The sequence below is a fragment of the Balaenoptera acutorostrata genome, chromosome 6 (assembly GCF_949987535.1).
Source record: "Balaenoptera acutorostrata chromosome 6, mBalAcu1.1, whole genome shotgun sequence".
Taxonomy (NCBI): Eukaryota; Metazoa; Chordata; class Mammalia; order Artiodactyla; family Balaenopteridae; genus Balaenoptera; species Balaenoptera acutorostrata.
In genome coordinates this window covers 6168883-6188546 of record NC_080069.1, presented here as the reverse complement: position 1 = coordinate 6188546, position 19664 = coordinate 6168883, and the positions used below count along the sequence as shown (strand labels likewise).

General features: G+C 49.7%; 1 protein-coding gene and 1 long non-coding RNA gene across 7 annotated transcripts in view; one reads left to right on the top strand and one right to left on the bottom strand.

The window, feature by feature from the left end:
* Nucleotides 1–19664, bottom strand: part of GALNT7 (polypeptide N-acetylgalactosaminyltransferase 7) — a 123466-nt gene that overhangs the window by 47214 nt on the left and 56588 nt on the right. For all 5 annotated transcript variants that reach the window (XM_057547707.1, XM_057547710.1, XM_057547705.1 and 2 more), the window contains one exon: nucleotides 13160–13620. In XM_057547707.1, the coding sequence (XP_057403690.1) occupies nucleotides 13160–13620 (461 nt within the window). The remainder of the gene's footprint in view (nucleotides 1–13159; nucleotides 13621–19664) is intronic.
* LOC130708328 (uncharacterized) lies at nucleotides 8945–14922 on the top strand. 2 transcript variants are annotated; one of them, XR_009008541.1, is made up of 4 exons: nucleotides 8945–9163; nucleotides 13302–13380; nucleotides 13704–13778; nucleotides 14572–14922. It is a non-coding gene; the product is annotated as an uncharacterized LOC130708328 (long non-coding RNA). The 2 variants fall into 2 exon arrangements; XR_009008540.1 differs by lacking the exon at nucleotides 14572–14922 and having other exon boundaries at nucleotides 8949–9163; nucleotides 13704–13922.

Genomic DNA, 19664 nt, shown 5'->3' with positions numbered 1-19664 from the left:
GTCCACAGATCCCTGGGGCCCCCAAGACACTTTTTGGTTAGGTCAAAATATTTTCATGATAATATTAAGACCTTAGTACCTTTTTACCATGTTGATCTTTAATCTGATGGCAGGAAAGCAAAGGTGGGTAAAATCGCTGGTGCCTCAGGGCAAACCAAGGCACCGGCACCAGGAGGTTCCTGTGGCCTTGATGCTCCTCACCTGCCACACCCAGCGCACAGCCGATGCTGCTGACACCGCGTGCCCTGGATGGAGGGGTGAGTCCTCCTTGGGGAGGATTTATAATTTGTACTACATCTCACCCCTGAGAACATGCTTTAGCGTCCTGTGAGACAGATGGGAAGTGTGCAGAAAGGATTTCTGCTCCTACTGAGGACAGCGGTCATCTCGAGGACGAACACCACACGGCCGAGCTCCCGGCGAACGCGCCGAGTCCCTCAGAGAACGCTGCTGCACTTGAAAGGACCCGCAGACAAACCGAGGCCAGTCAGACTTGGTGATTTGGCATTTTCTCAAACACAGATGAAGGGAGCCTGTCACTTCAAGGAAAACAACTGACATCATTCGTTGCCGATGATAAAACTTGAACATTCAAGCAAAACTTAAGACTCTTGGAATTATGACAGCATCCCAGGAGTTGAAGACTTTTCTGATGAGATCGATGATGATATTAACAAGTGGGGCTTTGTTGTGCTTACCACACAATGAAATTGTCAGTATTTGGAAGATCTGCATTGCTCAGGAAACCGGTATTTTCCAGATGACCAACACATGATGCTACAACATCACCTAAGAGCAGAAGGCCCGTCTAGGGCTCCCCTGGTGGCGCAGTGGTTGTGAATCTGCCTGCCAATGCAGGGGACACGGGTTCGAGCCCTGGCCTGGGAAGATCCCACATGCCGCAGAGCAGTTAGGCCCGTGAGCCACAACTACTGAGCCTGCGCGTCTGGAGCCTGTGCTCTGCAACAAGAGAGGCCGCGATAGTGAGAGGCCCGCGCACCGCGATGAAGAGTGGCCCCCACTTGCCGCAACTAGAGAAAGCCCTCGCGCAGAAACGAAGACCCAACACAGCCAAAAGTAAATAAATAAATAAATACATAAATAAATAAATTTAAAAAAAAGGCCTGTCTAAGGGCGAGACCGACTAACAACAGGGTAGGGGAGGGTCTTCTGAGGGATTCAGATTCTATGTGGCAATTACTTTAAAAAAACTACCACTTGTTGTGTTTTGGTGTAGTATCAACGAAGAATATCTACAACTATCTGAAAAGGAGATTGAAAGCACTTCTCCTTTTTCCAATTACAAGTCTGTGTGAGGCCAGATTTTCTTCATCCAAGACAGCATATGGGCACAGACTGAACGCAGAATTCAGCAATCTTCTATAAACCAGACATTCAAGGCACTGGAAAAAATCCAGGGCAATTCTACTCTTATCAGACTTTTTTTTGGAAAATTTAGTTATTTTTCATAAAATATGTTAACATGTAATAGGTTTTTCTTCTTCTTCTTCTTCTTTGAATTTAAAACTTGTTTCAATTTCAGTATGGCAAATTGTGATAGATATAGCCCATATAAAAAAACCTTAATAATTTGGGGCTATCGATAACTTTTAAGCATGTAAAGGGGGCCTGACCAAGAAGGTGAAGAATTGCTGGTCTATAGGCTATGAACAGGCCAAGCTGTTAAACAGATGAACTGTTACATGTTTTACTTTCACACAATTCATTCTGATACTTGCTGATAAGTAACTAAAATATCAATTTCTACAATGATCCAGATAAGTACGGTACAAAATTATCTTCAGAGGTCAAGAATATAAGCATTATCAATATTTTTCTTGTTACTTAGAATAATTTCACTCGCAAGTATTAGTAATTCTCCCGATTAGAAGGAAAGGGAATGGAAATAAGGGATAATTCAAGGGAATGGGTTGAATAACTTAGAATAAAGCTCAGATAAATATGCACCAAATTCTGAAAGTGCCATCAGTGGCCCCCATTGACTGAAAAGTGGACGAGGTAAAGGGCAGGATAGGGCCTTTTTACAGTGGGATGACGGGCGGCTCTCTCCATTCCACCCCCAGTGTTTGTTATATTAAGAGAGAGAGAGAGACCATGTATCCATGAATGATTACTGAAACACCACTGATAATGTTCAGATGTTCTGCCATGATGTAGCCTGAGGCCCATCACAAAACCCTCACTGCTAATACCTAACTTCATTTTACCTTTATTTACTTGGCGGTTCAACCGATCTGTGCCTGCTGTCCCCACAACGTTCTAAGTCCCATCTCTGTTCTTCCCATTGTGTTACACACCCTGCACCCCTGCTCGGCACCTCTGGCCAACGTTACCTTGACTGGCCCCTTAGAGCGGTGGGGATTATTAACCAGGGGGGATTCTGCCCTACAGGGCCACGTGGCACAGTCTGGAGACATTCTGGGCTGTCACAGTTAAGGACAGGGAGGGGCGGTGTGTACCACAGGCATCGGTTGGGTGGGCAGAGTCCAGAGATGAGGCTGAACGTCCTACAAGGCACAGGACAGTCGGCCTGACAGAGACTGTCAGTAGTGCGGAGACGGAGAAAACGCGGCTTAGAAGCAGGAAAGGATTCTGCAGCGATGACATATAAAGCCTTTGCCTTTTACCTTTTTCTAACTTTCTGCTTTCCTCTTTCAAACAGTTAACGTGATGTATATACTGGAATATCCACCTCCACCCCCGCCCCTGCCGCCCCGGGCCACCGGTTTAGCGTCACTAACAAGGCGATGCGGTGTGGAAACCCGAACCGGGATCCCGCCGCCTGAATCTTCTAGCTAATGTAACCTTCAAGTTATCTGCTTCGGAGCCTCAGTTCCATCCTCTACAAATCCAGAGGAAAAATAATAATAATAACGCTGCTTCCGCCCGGTTATGAGGATGGGAGACAGTGTGTCCGAGAACGGAGCACACCGCCGGACACACAGCAGGTGGTCGGGGACGCCGCTGATCCTCGCGGCCACTGACGGCGCACCCCGTCTTCACCAGCCGCGGCCACGGAGAAGCGGCATCGCGGCGGCAGCTCATCAGCCGGGAGTAAAAGACAGGCGTGGACCTCAGGCAAGGCGACCGAGAAACATCCCCACCGCTTGAAGAAGCGTTAAGTGAGCGCCCCGGGGCTGGAGCCTGGGGTCCTGCGGTCCCGGCACCGTCCCAGCCCGCGCTCGGCCCCAGCCGAGGCTGCGCCACGCTGACACGGGCAGCCAGACCCCAGCCGAGGTGGCTTCATCCTCTGCTCAGGACAGACCCTTCTGGGTGTGCCTTGAAAGAGAACACCCGATGCTGCTTCCCCGGTCAGCCGGCGTTCTCACGGCCTGGAAGGACAGCGGGCAGGACGCAGTTTGCGGGCTCCCTGGAGCCCCTCCTGCTCCCCGCTCTCCGAGGAGAAGCCCCTGCGGGCCTGCACCGAGCGCGTCCGCCGCTGGGGGGAGCGCCGGCCCCGCGAAACGCGGCGCAAGCGCGGGGCGGTCGCGTCGTTCGCGGGAGACCCCCCAGCTCCTGCGTCTGCGGGGGCCGTGGCGCATCCCCAGGGTCTTAGGGACCTGGAGCTCAGGTGCTCAGATCTGTCTCCAGAGCCCTTTTTTTTCCCCGGCTCTGGTTTGCTCGCTGGGACTTGCCTTTCTGCAGAAGGTGCGGGTGTTTTGCTTCTGATTGAAACGGCAGTGCTCATTCTACAGGGAGTTACTGGGTTATTAAAAAATGAGTCTCCTCCACACCGGCTACGTTTGGGACAGCGGACGCTCCCCTGGGATTCCGCGAAGAGGAACGCAAAACCGTGGTCATTTCCCAGTGATGAACTAAAAGATATTACTGAATGTAAACTGTGTTTTTTTTTTTTTTTTAAATTTTATTTATTTATTTATTTATTTATTTTTTGGCTGTGCTGGGTCTTCGGTTCGTGCGAGGGCTTTCTCTAGTTGCGGCAAGTGGGGGCCACCCTTCATCGCGGTGCGGGGACCGCTCTTCATCGCGGTGCGCGGGCCTTTCACTATCGCGGCCCCTCCCGTTGCGGGGCACAGGCTCCAGACGCGCAGGCTCAGCAGCTGTGGCTCACGGGCCCAGCTGCTCCGTGGCATGTGGGATCTTCCCAGACCAGGGCTCGAACCCGTGTCTCCTGCATTAGCAGGCAGATTCTCAACCACTGCGCCACCAGGGAAGCCCTAAACTGTGTTTTTATATCATTTTAACTCATGTAATTAGCTTGTTCCTCTTAGACGTTGCAAGGATGACAAAAGAGCAATTCTATTTGTGATACTAAGTGCATTTTTAACATATTTGGCTTAAAGTGAGCAAAGGTGATGGACTTACTGAGAAGTGCACCCAGGGAGTCATACGCGTTATTCCTATTGCTCCTCCCCCAGGCCCTGCTTGAGTGGAAACGGTGCTGCTGACCCGCCTCACAGCTCTCCCCAGGGACCTGCCCGCCCGGATGGGGAGCGGTCAGAACTGCCCCGCTGCACGGCAGGCCCCCAAGACGGCTGTTCTCTTGCTCTCTGGGCAGCCCCTGCCTGCCTGGTCCCACCTCACCTACACCCCCTCGCGTGGCTGGCCTTCTCTCCTGCAGCCTCATCAGTAAAAATGCCTACGTACTCGCCCCGGGCCCAGCTGGTGGTTGCTGCTACTGTGTTTCCAGAACAAACGGGCTCCTCTTCCTTAACTGTTGGTTTATGCGTGGCCTAAAAATAGCCCGCTTCAGGTAGATGATGCTTCTTAAGTGTGGGCAGCGCCTCGCTGGGTGTTTGGCTTTGACTCACTGCAATAGGGGCACTTCTGCTCCAACGCCATACACATTTTTTCCCCTGGAAGGCCTTCTGTTTTGTAAAATCATGCAGAAAGAAAGAGAAAGAGAAAGAGAAAAAAGAAGAAGAAAAAAAGAAAGGAAGGAAGGAAGGGAGGAAGGAAGGAATGGAGGAAGGAAGGAAGAAAGAGCACTTAAAGGAACAACAGGGCTAGGACCAGACCACTGGAAACCCAGGGCACATGGGGACCAGGGCCCTAAGGAAACCAAAGTCAATCGGTTACAATCGCTACCAACGTGCAGTTTCATCACAGCCCATCCCTTGCGTCCGCGCAGCCTTGAAGCCCGGGGGCTCATCTTCTCCTTGTGCAGGTCCTGGGAGATATTCTCTTCTAGCGCAGGGCAGCGATACCAGAACTAAAAGGTGGTCCAGGGCAGCCTTTCTCCTCCATCACGTTCCACCTGGCTTCTCGGGGACCCCTCAGGTCCACGTCGCCCAGCACAGTGCAGCGCCGGTGTCCTGAGGCCCTCACCCCGTTCCTGGCGCTAGAGAGAAAGACTTTCTTCTCCGGATCTTCGTAAGTACACTGTCCTGGCGGTCACTTTAACTGTGGGACACCTTGCTGGCCCACCTCCAAACATCACCACGCAGGAGGAAATGGAGGACCCCCCAGGACCACTTCCCTGTTTACCAAACACCCGAGGGCCCTACGCACAGGGGACACAGCGAGGGACCAGGCTGAATCTGACGGTCCGGTGGCTGAAGCACCAGGGGTCGTGCCAGCCTCCGGGTGGAAGGGCCCGTGCCTGACGTCCACCGGGCACTGTGGCAGTTCAGACGCTCCCTGCTGAGGGGTTGGTGACTTTTTAGCAGAGGACAATGACCAAACACTCTGAAATGACCGTCAGCTCCAAATCTCAGATGCTCCAGTAGGAAAGGGCACCAAAACTCCCCCTTCATCTCCATGTCAGAGCTCTGCATGGGTGGGAAACTCACCCTGGAGAGAAAGAAAGAGTCAAGGTCTCCCTGACACTGTCTGTCATTGGGGTGGGATGTAACGAGGTACCTCGCGATGCCTCCACGCACATGGCCAGCCTCCAGGGACTCACTGTAAACTCCCGGTTGGGGGTGGAGAGCTGTGCGAAAACAAATCAAGCACCCGGGGTTATACTTTCACCAGGCAAACCCTGTCCTTTTGTGACGTGGTGGGCGGGGTGTGTGGGGAGATGAAGCTATGTTCGTGGGCGGGACCTCAGTAACCACACGGGGTCTCGGCAGGACAGGAACGTCCCCCCTGGGGACGGGAGCCACCCCCGCAGGCTGCTGGCAGGGGACGGGGGTTCGAGGTTGCTGCTACCCTGCTAACGGTGGCCCGGAGCAGCAGATGACCTCCACGTCCAGTTTCCGGAGGCACCCCTCTAAACTGCTGTGCGAACTGGGGTGACCTAAGTTACCCCGATAGCTCCAGTAATTCCCATTGGGCTAAATACGTCTCCTGTGGTCAGCCAGGACCTTGAACAAAAACTGGCTGTGAGCCCATCATTGAGAAAATCCCAAAGTGCAGTGTGTGTGCGTGTGTGTGTGCGTGTGTGCGCGTGCGTGTGTGTGTGTGTGTGCGCACGCGCGCGTGCGTGTGTCCAGACGTGTATGTTTAGAAGAGAAAGAAGAAGAGAAACTAAGTATCAGAACACGATTTATTTTTAAAGTTCGTGTGGAAAACCTCTGAACTCACAACAAGTGGCTCCCAAGAGTAAGAACTTTCAGGCCAGTTAGAAAGCAATACTTTCTGGGTGTAAAAGCAGCAGCGTGTCCACTGGGGGTCACCTGAAACCAATTTCAAATGTGCTTCCTGCAGATTAGCTCTACGGCTGCCGAACTGCAGTCTGAAAAATGAGCCGTGCTTTGGGTAATCCAAGAGAGGAAAGGAGTGCATGTCAATGGTCGTGACCCGTGTCATTTGGATGGCGTCGTATAGAACCAGCGCTCATTGTGCTAACAGAAACTAGGACGCAGCACTGAAGTTCATGTGCACATACGTGATTCACATACACGTGTGTACATGATTTATAGATAATTCTAATAATTTGTTTTAACCCCTTACGAGCGGCTCCTTACCTTTAGTCAGTGTTAATTGAAACCCATGGGTCACAATGTATAGAAACTGAAATTAGAAAAGAACCCTACAGCCTATTTTGAAAATAGCAACTATTTGATAAATTATATTACTATATTCTACACAAAGGTATCAAAGAGAACCCTTAACACAGACGGAGAATGAAAAAAGCTCACGACCATAACCTTAAATAAAATTAAATATCAGTATTCTGGTATCAGGTAAGAAGAGAATTACCTAGTGTATAAGGCAGGAATGTCAGTGTATAATATCTTTAAAAAAACACCTCAGTTTCCCACAGACAAGCTTAACAAAGTTATTAACAATCATATTAACATTCGCATAGCTCTTAGAGTTTTTGAAGCACTTTAACATCTATTATTTCGCTCTGTCAATGCAACTGAGATAGCTTTCTACAAAATAGAAATGCAATAGGAGCGTAGGCAGGAGGAAAGGTTAAACAGTAGAAGCAGAGGAATTTGTTCAACAAGTCAAAATATTTAATTCATTTGTTTGAAACAAAATAGCTTGGATTATATACCCCTGATTGTCTGCCTTCTTGGGCAGAAAAAGGGCAAGAATAATTTCCATATATTTGCATCAGCCGTTAGTTCACAGTAAAGGAAATAAAATCCTATGCTTTACTAGAAGAAAATCTACTGTAACCACCAAGAGCACTTCCCACAAATGGGCTCAGCCCCCTGCGGGGCTCAGCACGGGCGAGTCCCGCCTCCCCCGAGGCCCAGGTCTAGGGCACAGGTGCTCTGGGCAGAGCAGCTTGTTCTGAACCTCCCCTCTCCTTGGTCAGTGGTGGCCTTCTTCCTGTTTCTGAGCTTCAAAGCCTCGTACTGATGTCTCATTCCTCCTTCCCCTCCATCAGCTGCCAGCGCCTCCTGTTCTAACTCTTGTTCTCCCCCTGAGTCTCCTTTGTCTGGTTCTGGGGCCTTCACTCAAGTTCCTACTGTGACGCTACGGACCCTCTACCAGGTCAGGCCCCCAGGCCCTGCCCGCTCTGGATACCCCAGCAGCCTGACACTCCTCACGTTCTCTCGGTACCCCTTCAGTGGGTCTTCCCTGCACCGCATTCAGTGCAGACTATGAAGAGCGGCACTGGGGGCCTGCAAACGCCACCCTCTCTGTCCTACCAGCTGTGTCTCTACGTCTCTGCGCTCACTGCCCCATCCACGTAAGCCACGGCACCGGATTTCCTCCCGGCCCACGCCTACCGTCCTGCCCTCTACACCTGTAACCTCCTCCTGGGAAACCTCCTCATCGTCAGGCCCGTCCCTAGTGCTCCCCCCATGAGTCCTTTCCTGACTTCCCTGTAACTCGACGCGGCCCCCCTCTCCTTCCTCAGGCTCTTACGTCACGGTAACCTTTCCCTTCTCCCCAGGGGTAGATGGCGAGCCCCTTGAAGGCAGGGACTGTACTTTCTTATTGCTGCATCCCTGATGGGCTAGCACAGTGCCTCGTTTATTGGAGATACTCCATCTCCATTCAACTGTGCAGAAAATCATGTATTTTTTTTTTTTTTTTAATTTTATAGCTACTTTATTTATTTATTTATTTATTTTTGGCTGTGCTGGGTCCTCGGTTCGCGCGAGGGCTTTCTCTGGTTACGGCAAGCGGGGGCCACTCTTCATCGCGGTGCGGGGACCGCTCTTCATCGCAGTGCGCGGGCCTCTCACCATCGCGGCCCCTCCCGCTGCGGGGCACAGGCTCCAGACGCGCAGGCTCAGTAGTTGTGGCTCACGGGCCCAGCCGCTCCGTGGCATGTGGGATCCTCCCAGACCAGGGCTCGAACCCGTGTCCCCTGCATTAGCAGGCAGATTCTCAACCACTGCGCCACCAGGGAAGCCCCATGTATTTTTTTTAATAGAAAACAAGTGCGAAGGCAGGTGAGGTCACTCTTGGCTCAAGCCTTTAGAAAAGAAGGAGGCCTCTAGTTCCCTCCAAACACTGTTACTCACCCTCCTAATGAGCGATCAACAGCCAGTAAATGACTCAGCCAGGGGATGTGATTCAAAGCTGCAACAGACGTGAGCCTGAGTCACACTGGCAGCTGGGCAGTTCTGTCCTGCTTTTCATCCAAAAGGACGGAGGGAACGGCCACAAGAATGAGCGAGTGAGCCAGGGGCCGATGTTGTAACTGGACAAACAGCTCAAAGCTGGGTTTCCAAGCGTGGCAGGTGGCTCATTATGCGTGACAGAGGCAAGAGAGCAGGCTAATCAGGCCTAGATCCCACAGCTGCGGAGGTTCAAGCCCTGTGCGGTATGTTCTCCATGGGGACCGAGTGTGAGGGAGGGCGTGCGTGTGAGGTGGGCCCGTGGGATGCTTTCACTTTGCTGGTAGAGCAGAAAAGTGCTAATATGCACATCAGATACTACGTGAAACTTAGCAGTGCTTTATTTGCTGTTCACCTTTTTATTTTGGAGAAAATTCTTAAGATTGACCACATTCTCAACTATGAATAACTCAACTCAGAAATTATTTACGAGTCTACACTGAATTTTACAGTGTTCAAACAGGAAAGAAGCCTATCCCATTTTTTTTTAGAAAGGGTGAGAAAGAATCAAATTTAAAAAATAATCTGGATTCAGTTAAAAAAAATCTTCTGGGAGTATGTTTGCATATTTTGAGTATAAACAAAAGTTTTCTCACTAGCATAGAATTTTAGAAAGGGGTTTAGGATCATTTGCTAAGATAGCCTCGGTCCTTTTATCTGACTGGGGACACGATCCTTGCAGGAACATGCAATAATCTTATTTCTAAGCGCTGCTCCAGTTATGCCAGAGAAAAGAACAAAGAAATGATCAGCCTATGTAAAGGCATGGCAGGAGGAAGGAAGGAAGGAAGATTAGAGGAAAGAAGAAAAGAAGGAAGGCAATGGGTTGGGGGGCAATGCAGTTAGGAAAGACAGCAAAAGGCAGGAAGAAAGACGACTGTAGGAGAGCAAGACCCAGAGAGATGGGAGCTTCAGAGGCGCCTGGCGTGTCTGAAATCATCAAAGGGGACGAAGGCTTTGCCATCAAGGGAGGTGCGAGGAGATGCAAGATGATGCAGACACAGTGGTGTGGGGGGGAATCCACATTTTCCCAAAAGCAACAGAGGACCTCAAAGCTGCATAGTTACAGAAACATTCCAAAAAGCAACAGAGGACCTCAAAGCTGCATAGTTACAGAAACATTCAAGGTTAGACAAACTGTGACCTGAAGAAAGTGCCACAGCAATTAAAAAAGAAACAGCCACTAATACTTAAGTTTCTAACCCCCAGGCGTGTGGTGCGACTTTTAGTCTATGATGTCCTTTAATCCCAATGCCAATCCAGGGGGTATAGGTATTAGTAGAGCCACGTGACGGATCAGGTAACTGAGGGTTAGGGAGGGTAAGGAGCTGGTCTGAGATCTCGCGTCTGGTAATGGAGCCAAGGTCTGATCCCAGCAGACTCCTTCATTCACTCCTTCATTCACTCACTCATTCATTCACTCTCTCAGCAGATGTTCACCACTGGGCACGGCCAAGCTCCTGGGTGTCACTTACTGGAAGTAGCTGGTGAAGAAAAGAGACAAAGTCCTTGCTCTCGGGACCTTATCATCTAGTAAGAAAGACAGTCAATAGACAGCTAAATTAACCAATGTCTAATTATAAAATTTGAGAGATACTAGGAATGAAACGGCCAGAGAGGAGTAATGGAAAATAAAGCAGGCCAGAGAGTCTGACGGAGCCTGAGGGTTGGGAAGGGGCCACAGAGGAAGGAAAAAGCCCACAGAGGTGAGGGAGCGCGGGGCGGGGGACGTGCAAACGCCCCGGGAGAAGGCGCGCGGCCAGGGCGAGGTGGGCAGGCCTGGAACGTTTTATTCTAGGTGCTCTGGGAAGGCAAAGAATGACGTTCCCCGGGCTAGGTGTGAACAGGCAGGAGGCGGTGGCGGGGTTCTAGGAGAGACGACAGTGGCGTGGCCATGGCTGGTGACAGGGGAGGTGGAAGGGTGGACGGGGACGGAGCGTGGTGGCAGGAAGAGGCGGCCTGGGGGACAGAAGGATGTGAGGGGCGCGGGAGGGGGAGGCACCGAGGACCACGCTAGTCCTGGGCGCTGCTCCGCCGTGTATGCATGTATGCCTTTGATTTTCTTGGCATGTTTCTTTCTTCCTTTTTTAAAATTATAGTTGATTTACAATGTTTCAGGTGTACAGCAAAGTGATTCACTCACATATGTACATATATATATATACACATACGAATATATCTATTCTTTTTCAGATTCTCTTCCATTATAGGTTATTTCAAGATACTGAGTATATAGTTCCCTGTGCTATACACTAGGTCCTTGTTGGTTTTCTATTGGTATTTTATATCTTAGCACATTTCTTATACCGAAGAGTGAGCTAGATTTTAAAGTGATTTTAAAACTGGTGTTTTACATGTGTATCTTTTATAAGTAATTCCTGTGCTAAAATCTCCGTGTCCACGCTGAGCTCCCCCGGGGACGGCAACCCTGCCTGGGGCCACACTGTCCTGGAAGGGGTGGGGCCGAGGAGGGAGAAGGCCTTTCTAACCGGGCCACCCGGGGTAGGACCACAGCTCTGCCATCTCGCTGGGCAGATACAGAGAAGTCACAGCGCTAAGCCTCAGACTTCACATTCACACGTGGGAACTCTCTTGCAGTTTGCTTGTGAGAATCAAATTAGATCACTTGCAGGAAGTCCTGGCCTGTACCAGAAAGTCAGTGGTAGACTCTCCCCCTCCTTTCCTTCCCCATCACGGTGAGGAGAAGGCCATCGAGAGGTCCTCCGAGAACCCCCCTGGGACAGACGCACGGCCTGAGACTGTCTCGGGGAACTGGGAGGCACTCCAGGGAGGACCGCAGATCCCGTCTGGGGTCCTAAAGCGTCCATGCACGGCAATTCTCGCTCTATGACAACCACCTCAGCCCCTGCCTAGGGGGGCTGCCAGATACAATACAGGATGCATGGTTAAATTTGGATTTCAGATAAACCACAAGTATTTGTAATGTGTAAGTATATTCCAAACACTATTTGGGACATACTTATACTAAACATTCTCCAGTGTTTAACTGAAAGTAAATCTGACTGAGCATCTTCTATTTTTTTTTTTTTCTTTCTAAATATGGCAAATCTGCGACCAGGCAAGTCTCTACCTTGACCAGGAGTAACTGCTCCCACACTCTCCCTTCACAGTCCCCCGAGATGCTCCAATTCTCCTCTGTACTAGAGGTTATGTCCCTCACCACCCTGGTTCTCTACTGCTTCTCTTTCTTTCTTCTCTGCATATTTCATGCACCCCCACCTCTCACTCCTATCAAATCAATATAGGAAGGTCCAAAGTCTCTGGAGTAGCCCTCTGGTAGGTCCAGAATTCGACTTCAGAGTCATAAAGGCTGCTGCTGTGGGGACCGTGTGTGTGCGCGCGCCTGCTGTGTGCACTTCTCAAAACAAGGACTGTGTTAACCACACGTCACAGGGGACACTTCTGTAAAGTTTTCTAGTAGCAGTGAATGAAACGTGCATCCACACAATGGAAGCTAATGGAAGCTGCTCAGACCCTCTGAGTAGAATCAGTTACTGAATAAACTGAAAGAGAAAAAGCTTTGAGTTCATTCAATAATCACCATTATCAAAAGTCAGGAGTTGGAAACCCTTTGTTTTAAATCTCACTACACGAAAAGGGCTTGAACGTGAGGGCTATGGTTTCACCTGCCGGAAGGCGCCTTGTATACGGTACATACTCGGGGGCTTCCATTCCCAGCTTCAGTGCCGAGGGTAAAAACGGAAGAAGGCAAACAACCAGCTAGTTCCAGAAGCGTCCCGAGCAGCATTCCTGTTTACCGTCCCACAGCAAGACAAGGAGCTTGGTGCAGAAGGAAAAACAACGCACCAAAAGAGAAAGCTCTGTTACTCAAACACTGTCAGGTGAACGTAAAGCACTTCATAGCAATAGTTACTTCACGGCCTGGTACAAGCTCATTTTCTCTCTGCGGACCGGGAACAGAAAGTTCAGACCGGTGCTCGTCCGGGGACCACACTTTGAGCAGCACCGGTAGAGGAGACCCCAGAATTTTATACGCCACACCCTCAGTGAAATAACACAAGTGGGGAGATCTCCCCCTTGTGGCCACTTCGTGGACCATAGGCCCTCTTATTCCCTTGCAGTGAAGGCACAAATATGCTTTGCACCCTAACCATCTAAGTTAAGTCTAGGCATCTATGGAAACGCGCGCCCAGGTCAGAAAGGGGAGGGGTTGTGCTTACTCTTCTTGTCGTAAGTCACTGACGCTGCGGTCCAGGGAGATCATGTCACTCGCCACCATGTTAAATCCAAACTCTTTAATGCTGGCTTGAACTGCATGTTTGAATTCTGGTCCCAAAACCAACGGCTTGGCTTTCTCTCCAGGGCCACCAACCACTCCGTGAGGCTCGGGCTCTTTGGGTTCAAAGTTACCGAGGACCCCTGGGCGGAGCACAGGATCACGGTACGTGAAAGTCTGAGGCTTAAATGTGAGATACTGCCTCTGCATTATGTCTTTCTGGTTATCTCCTCCAGCATGGCGCTCTTGTTCATGATTGGCCTTGTTTTTTCTTCTAATAGACTCTAAGTCCACTTCTACTCCTTCAACATGAGGCCAGGGCACCACGGGTTTGAATCTGTCATCCCCAGGAGCTAGTCCATTGCCCCCTCGGTCAGGCATGGGGTTATTAACAGCTCTGTCTTCCTACACAAAAGGGAGGGGGATATACAGTGAGTACATGAAGGCAACCGCAGCAGAGATTATGACACCAATTTTCATGTTTTCAGAACAGCTGAGGCAACAATCAAATGGTTTGAAATATGAAACAGAAGCAGGCCATGAATCAGGGCCCCCATGAGAAGGTACCTTTCCCAGGGGGAACCAAGAAGAGACTATTTCCTTGCCTAACCGTTCCAAAACGAAAGGGTGGATGCATTTTTTTACTTCTCCCCGTATAAACACGACTCTCTATCAAAGACCCCTTAATAAAGCACATTGTTGTTTTCTTTCTTTTTCCCTAATTTTCTGGCTGCGCTGTGCAGCCTGTGGGATCTTAGTTCCCCGACCAGGGATCGAACCCATGGCCCTTGCAGTGGAACCAGAGTCTTAACCACTGGACCGCCAGGGAAGTCCCAAAGCACACTGTTACAGGTCAGAGCAATGAGGTTCTAGGACCTGTGACTAAAGCAGGCACCTAACAGGTCCTGTTGTACAGTGTGGCTTTCCCAGTTACCTGGTGTACGAGGAATAGGATGTTTTGTCGGTCACACAGCCACATGGTGGCAGTGGTGTCAGGCGTCACCCACCCCGAGGCTGGCTTCGTGCTCCAAATGCCAGAGGAATAGGGATGGGATATGCACTCAACAGCCCCCATTAGGTATTTCCTGCTCAGTGAAAGTTTAACTGAGTTCCAAACTATAAAAAAAAAAAGCTCTGGTGACTGTAACCGAGTCAGCTGGGGCTTTTAAACCACACCCAGTACCTAAGTTGGCCACGTTCCAGAGGCGTCCCAAGGAAACACAGACTCTGTGTGTACGGGTATTCTGGGAGGGGTGTCTCCCTTTCCTCATACCCTGCACAGATCTTCCCGTCAGAAGTCCTGAGTGCAGGGTGTCCCTGGTGGTGCAGTGGTTAGGAATCCGCCTGCCCATGCAGGGGACACGGGTTCGAGCCCTCGTCCGGGAAGATCCCACATGCCAAAGAGCAACGAAGCCCGTGCGCCGCAACTACTGAGCCCACGTGCCACAACTACTGAGCCTGCGCTCCAGAGCCTGAGAGCCACAACTATTGAAGCCCGTGTACCACAACTACTGAGAGCCTGCGCTCTAGAGCCCACGAGCCACAACTAGTGAAGCCCGCGCGCCTAGAGCCCGTGCTCCACAACAAGAGAAGTCACCTCAATGAGAAGTTCACGCACCGCAACGAAGAGTAGCCCCCGCTCGCTGCCACTAGAGAAAGCCCACGCGCAGCAACGAAGACCCAACGCAGCCAAAAATAAATAAATAAATAAACAAACATTAAAAAAAAAAAAAAGAAATCCTGAGTGCTTTTGTTTCTGGGGTGTCACATGTGAAGTCTTTCCTGAATCAGTGCACAGAGCCTTGTTTCTCAACATCAGCCTCACCTCCGTATACTGATGTCCGCGTCCCACCCCTCAGACACTGTGATTTAATTGGTTGGGGCGGCAGAATTTTAAAAGCTCCCCAGGTGATTTCAACATGCACCAGGCTTGAGCTCCTCTGGCTTAAACGGAGCACCTCCAGCTATAACCAGCGGAGGAGGCAAGAGAGTGTGTGCAGCTGGGCCGGGGCGAGGTGAGAGGTCAGAACCGGAACCGCAGGCGGCTGGCTGGTCTGCCAGCCGCCTCACGCCAAGACCCCCTGGTTCCTTAAGAGATTCACGAAAGAATCAGTACCCTCCCACTGACATGTTTCTACAGTGTTAGAGCTGTCTCGAAAAATAAAGTAAAAAACGTAAAAGTGCAGAAGTAAGGCTCCAGGTGTGACGATGATAGGCAGGCTGCCGGCTACCAGTAGTTTATCCAGAGACAAAAAGGTCTCTTTGGAAAGTCAGCTAATTCAAATGTGAATTTAGTCCATGTTGAAGTTTTGGTAGCGGCCAGCTAAGGATTGACTTGAGAGAGTTCAAAAAGGAATTTAACAAGTTTATCTCTTTGTTTAGGTAATACTATAAGCATGTGATACAAAATTCAAAGGATCGCCAAGGGCGTATAGTGAAAGGCAAGTTTTCCTACGTTCCCTTCCGCAGACGTGCACACAGCCAGTGCTTCCTTGTGAATCTTCCTAGAGATATTACATGCAGGTATGAACATACGTGTGTATGTATAACAAGAATTTTTTTCTGAACGTGGGACACAGATTTTAATTGACCGATTAATTTTAAAAGGAACCGTAAGACGTTACAACCAGTTCAAAGGTGAATCCAAAGAACAGACAAATATATAAACATCAAGAATACTGCAAAGAATTTACAAACAGAGGCAAAACTGGTAAAACTGGTCAATATCCAGAGAGCAGTAACCAATTGCATTCCACAGTACATGACTGCCATTTCAATGGACAAGACGCCTGTGCATTACTAGCAGTTTTCTATCATTTACAGGATGGTAAAACAGCTCAGAGATAATGAAAGGGTGAGATAACACAGAAAGCCGAGTTGGATAATGCACCCCATAATCTTTTTGGTCCATTTCAAAGTTTCTCCACAATTTTCCTCCTGTAGCACAAAACTAAACATAAGATGCAGCACTTCGCCTAACCATCTAATGTGATGACTTTGTCCAGGTACAGGTGGATAAGCCTTCTGGATCAGGCTTCTGACCACCGCACACCTGAGTCGAGTAGCAGGGACGTAGCTGAAGCCTAACCTGTGAGCTCTCAGGGTCAGAGTAGGGCTAGTCTGGAGGCAGGAAGCAGCCTTGCCCGAGATCCGTGTCCCGAAGCACTGAGGGTTCTGGGGGGAATTGACCCATCCTGAGGAGAGGAAGCCAAGCACGCCTCTGTCACAAGGAGGTAGGCGCGGAAGCTGGGGGTGATTCCGGTGATGGGAAAGTGTCCTTTTCTCCACTTATCTCCTGGCTCTTTCCAAAATTATACTCTACAACCGCAGTGTTGTAATAAACAAATTAAAATAGAGAGGTCATTATAAAACTCTCAGATACTGGACTCAAGTTGTTGATGTTGAACCAAGTACCCCACAAAAAAGGAGGAAGACATGGTCCCCCCACTTCAACTTTTCACATCAAGGCTCCAGTGAAGCAGTAACGGGGTAGGTAAAGAATGAGGGGAGGGAAAAAGGGACAGAAAAGGGACAGAAAAGTACACTGCATAGGTCACCGAAGGTCAACAGAGCATCCGCTGTAGTGCCTAATATTCCACTGGGGGAAAACGGCTTACTGGAAGAACGCGGAACATGGGAGTACGTGAAATCAGGTACCCAAATCGTGAGAGACGTGCTGTGGTTTAGGTGGGTGGGGTCTGATGTGAGACTCGCGAATTTAATTTCTCAAACTCACCCACCTCAACAAGAGAACGTTTAATGGATTCGAACTTCGTGCTCATCTTCCTCCAAAAATTGTTTCGATCTTCCCTTTGTCTAACCTTTGACTCTCTTTGGCCGCGAGGCTCGTGGGATCTTAGTTTCCCGACCAGGGATCGAACCCAGGCCCTCGGCAGTGAGAGCTCCGAGTCCTAACCACTGGACCACCCGGGAGTTCCCTAACCTTTACCTCTTGGACTTCTCTGTAGATCTGTTAGGGGCCTGCCTGTCACTCCTCCTCGCTCTGGCATCTCCTCTCCCAAGCGAGGTGCAGGTTCATTTGATCTTTCCTACCCCCGTCTCCTCAGCCCACATCTCACTTCTCATCTCCGGACCCACAGTCAACTGCTTCCTCAACGTTTCTGCTTGAATCAACCTGGCACCTAAATTGAAAAGACCCCAGAATGAACTTACCACTTACCCCACGTCACACACCCGTTTCCATTACTGTCCTCCCCGCCTCGGGGATGGGAACCACTGCCCACTCGACCGATCAAACACCAATCCTACGTTTCATCCCCAGCCTCTTGTTCTGACAGCCTATCAATCCCTGACTCCTGTCAATCCTACTGCCTTGTGTAGCTCCTGAATCCGGCCACTTTCTCCATACCCTCACTGCTGTGAAATAAGATTCGTATTCTATGGCAAGACAGGAAAAATTTCAACACAGAAGTTCTTCTCTGCCCCTTGGCCTCCTCTCTCCCCCACTGCGCGCTGTGTGTCTGCATTAGGCATCAACCAAACCTCCCCAGCGGCAGAAATACCTGCTCAACCACCAAGAGCAAGATTCTCCCAGCATCAACACGACAACGCCTTAAAAGATAACATTCCTTCTTGCCTTGTAAGGGGTCATGTGACCCACCACGATGGCACTTAGATCTGGATCATGTAAACTGTCAACAATACGTCATTGGATGTACAGCCCTCTGTCTCAAAAAGCTTATATACCTGTGCCTTGACTTATAACAGGCAGAACAGTTCTCAGAGCTTTCTGAGATGCTCTTCCTGGGTTATAATCCTCAAATTTGGCTCAAAAAATTTTTTCCATTTCTTTCTTAGATTGATTAATTTTTGGCCAACACTGCCAAGGCCACTCTGCCCTCTTAACAGGAAGACTAGAATAGGAATAACAGTGACGACTGCAAACGCTGTGTTCTGAGTGCTTCACGCGTATCAGCCTATTCAATGCCAAGAGTTAGGCTCTGTGATTGCCACCCCCATTGCACAGACAGAAGAGCCAACAGAGAAGTGACCTAACGTCAGGATCAGTACAAGGCAAGGCTGAAACGTGCATCCAGGCAGAGCCCGTGCGCCTGAACCCCGGGCGTTAGTGCTTCTCCTTCCAACGCGTGCGTGCACTCACTGTCTCTCGTCATTACTGTTCTGCACAGCAGCCGGTGTGACTTCCCTGAAATTCAAGTATGAACACGTCCCTTCCCCTGCTTCCAGGCTCCACGCCGGCCCTCTTCCCCCAGGAGAGCAGACACTCTGCCCAGAGCTTTTCCGGCTCCGGCCTGCACTCATCTCTCCACCTCACCCCCTGGGGCAGGAGCAGGAAACACTCCCTGCTAGGGACATCAGGGTCTCTGCTGCAGTTACTCGAGATGCCATTAGAGTGCCCAGAGCAGCCAGAGAGTACGTAACCGAATGGGTACAGCTGTGTTCCCACAAAACCTTGCTTACAAAGACAGGCTAATGGGGATGGATTTGCCCCCAATCCCTGCACTAGACTGGAAGTTCCGTGGAAGGGGAGGGACCATGTCCATGGGGTGCACCACTGCACCCCAATGCACGCAATCCTCAGTAAGTATTTACTGAATAAATGCATGAATCCTACAATATCTGCCTGACTTATGAGAGAGAGTCTGAGAGGGAAAGGGAGAACACGGACAGGGCAAGAGGGGCTTGATGAGACGGAAGCTTCCTAGCGATACTTTGTATTCTCTGAAGAGAGGAGGACCTAACTTTATATTCTGTGCACAGCGCTGTATTCTTAATAACGCTGTATAACAGACACCAGAAAAATTGAATTTGCTCACTTCTCAAAGCCTCCATGTCATTAAATCTGAAGGCAAAACCAAATACGAGAATTGTCTGTCTAACCCCAAGTCAATTAAGAATAATCACGTCCAATCGTCATGTTATATGATTCAAAGGATGACTGTAAAGTAGTGTAACACTCAACTCCCCGGAGAGGGTGAACTACAGGCTCCTTCTTCCTGGGAGGGAATGAGAGTCAGCAGCTGCCTTTGTGACTTGCTGGTGTTAAGATACCTTCATAAGCACGGGTTGATTTCCTTAACAGTCAAAATCAATGGATCACTATTGACTAGAAATGGAAAACAGAATTGGGAGATCATCTTCTAAGATCAGTATGTTTGTAAAGGTGGAAATGTACTGAAAAACAGAATCACTAATCACCAGATGGAAATACGGGATTATCAGGAAGCGGGTCAGACTACTCACTTTCCATCTTACAATTTACCAAGTTCCCCCCTCGACCCCAAATCACCCTTACGCACGATATCTTTCCAAGATGGTCATGCCTCGGTAGAAATGATACGAATACAAAGGAATTTAGAGCAAAGGAAAGTAACACAGGCTTGGATCTGAAATTCGAGGTGAGCCTAGAAAGCTAAGCACATAATGAAGAGCTTCTGCAGCCACCAGATCTCTTGAGAAACCAGCTT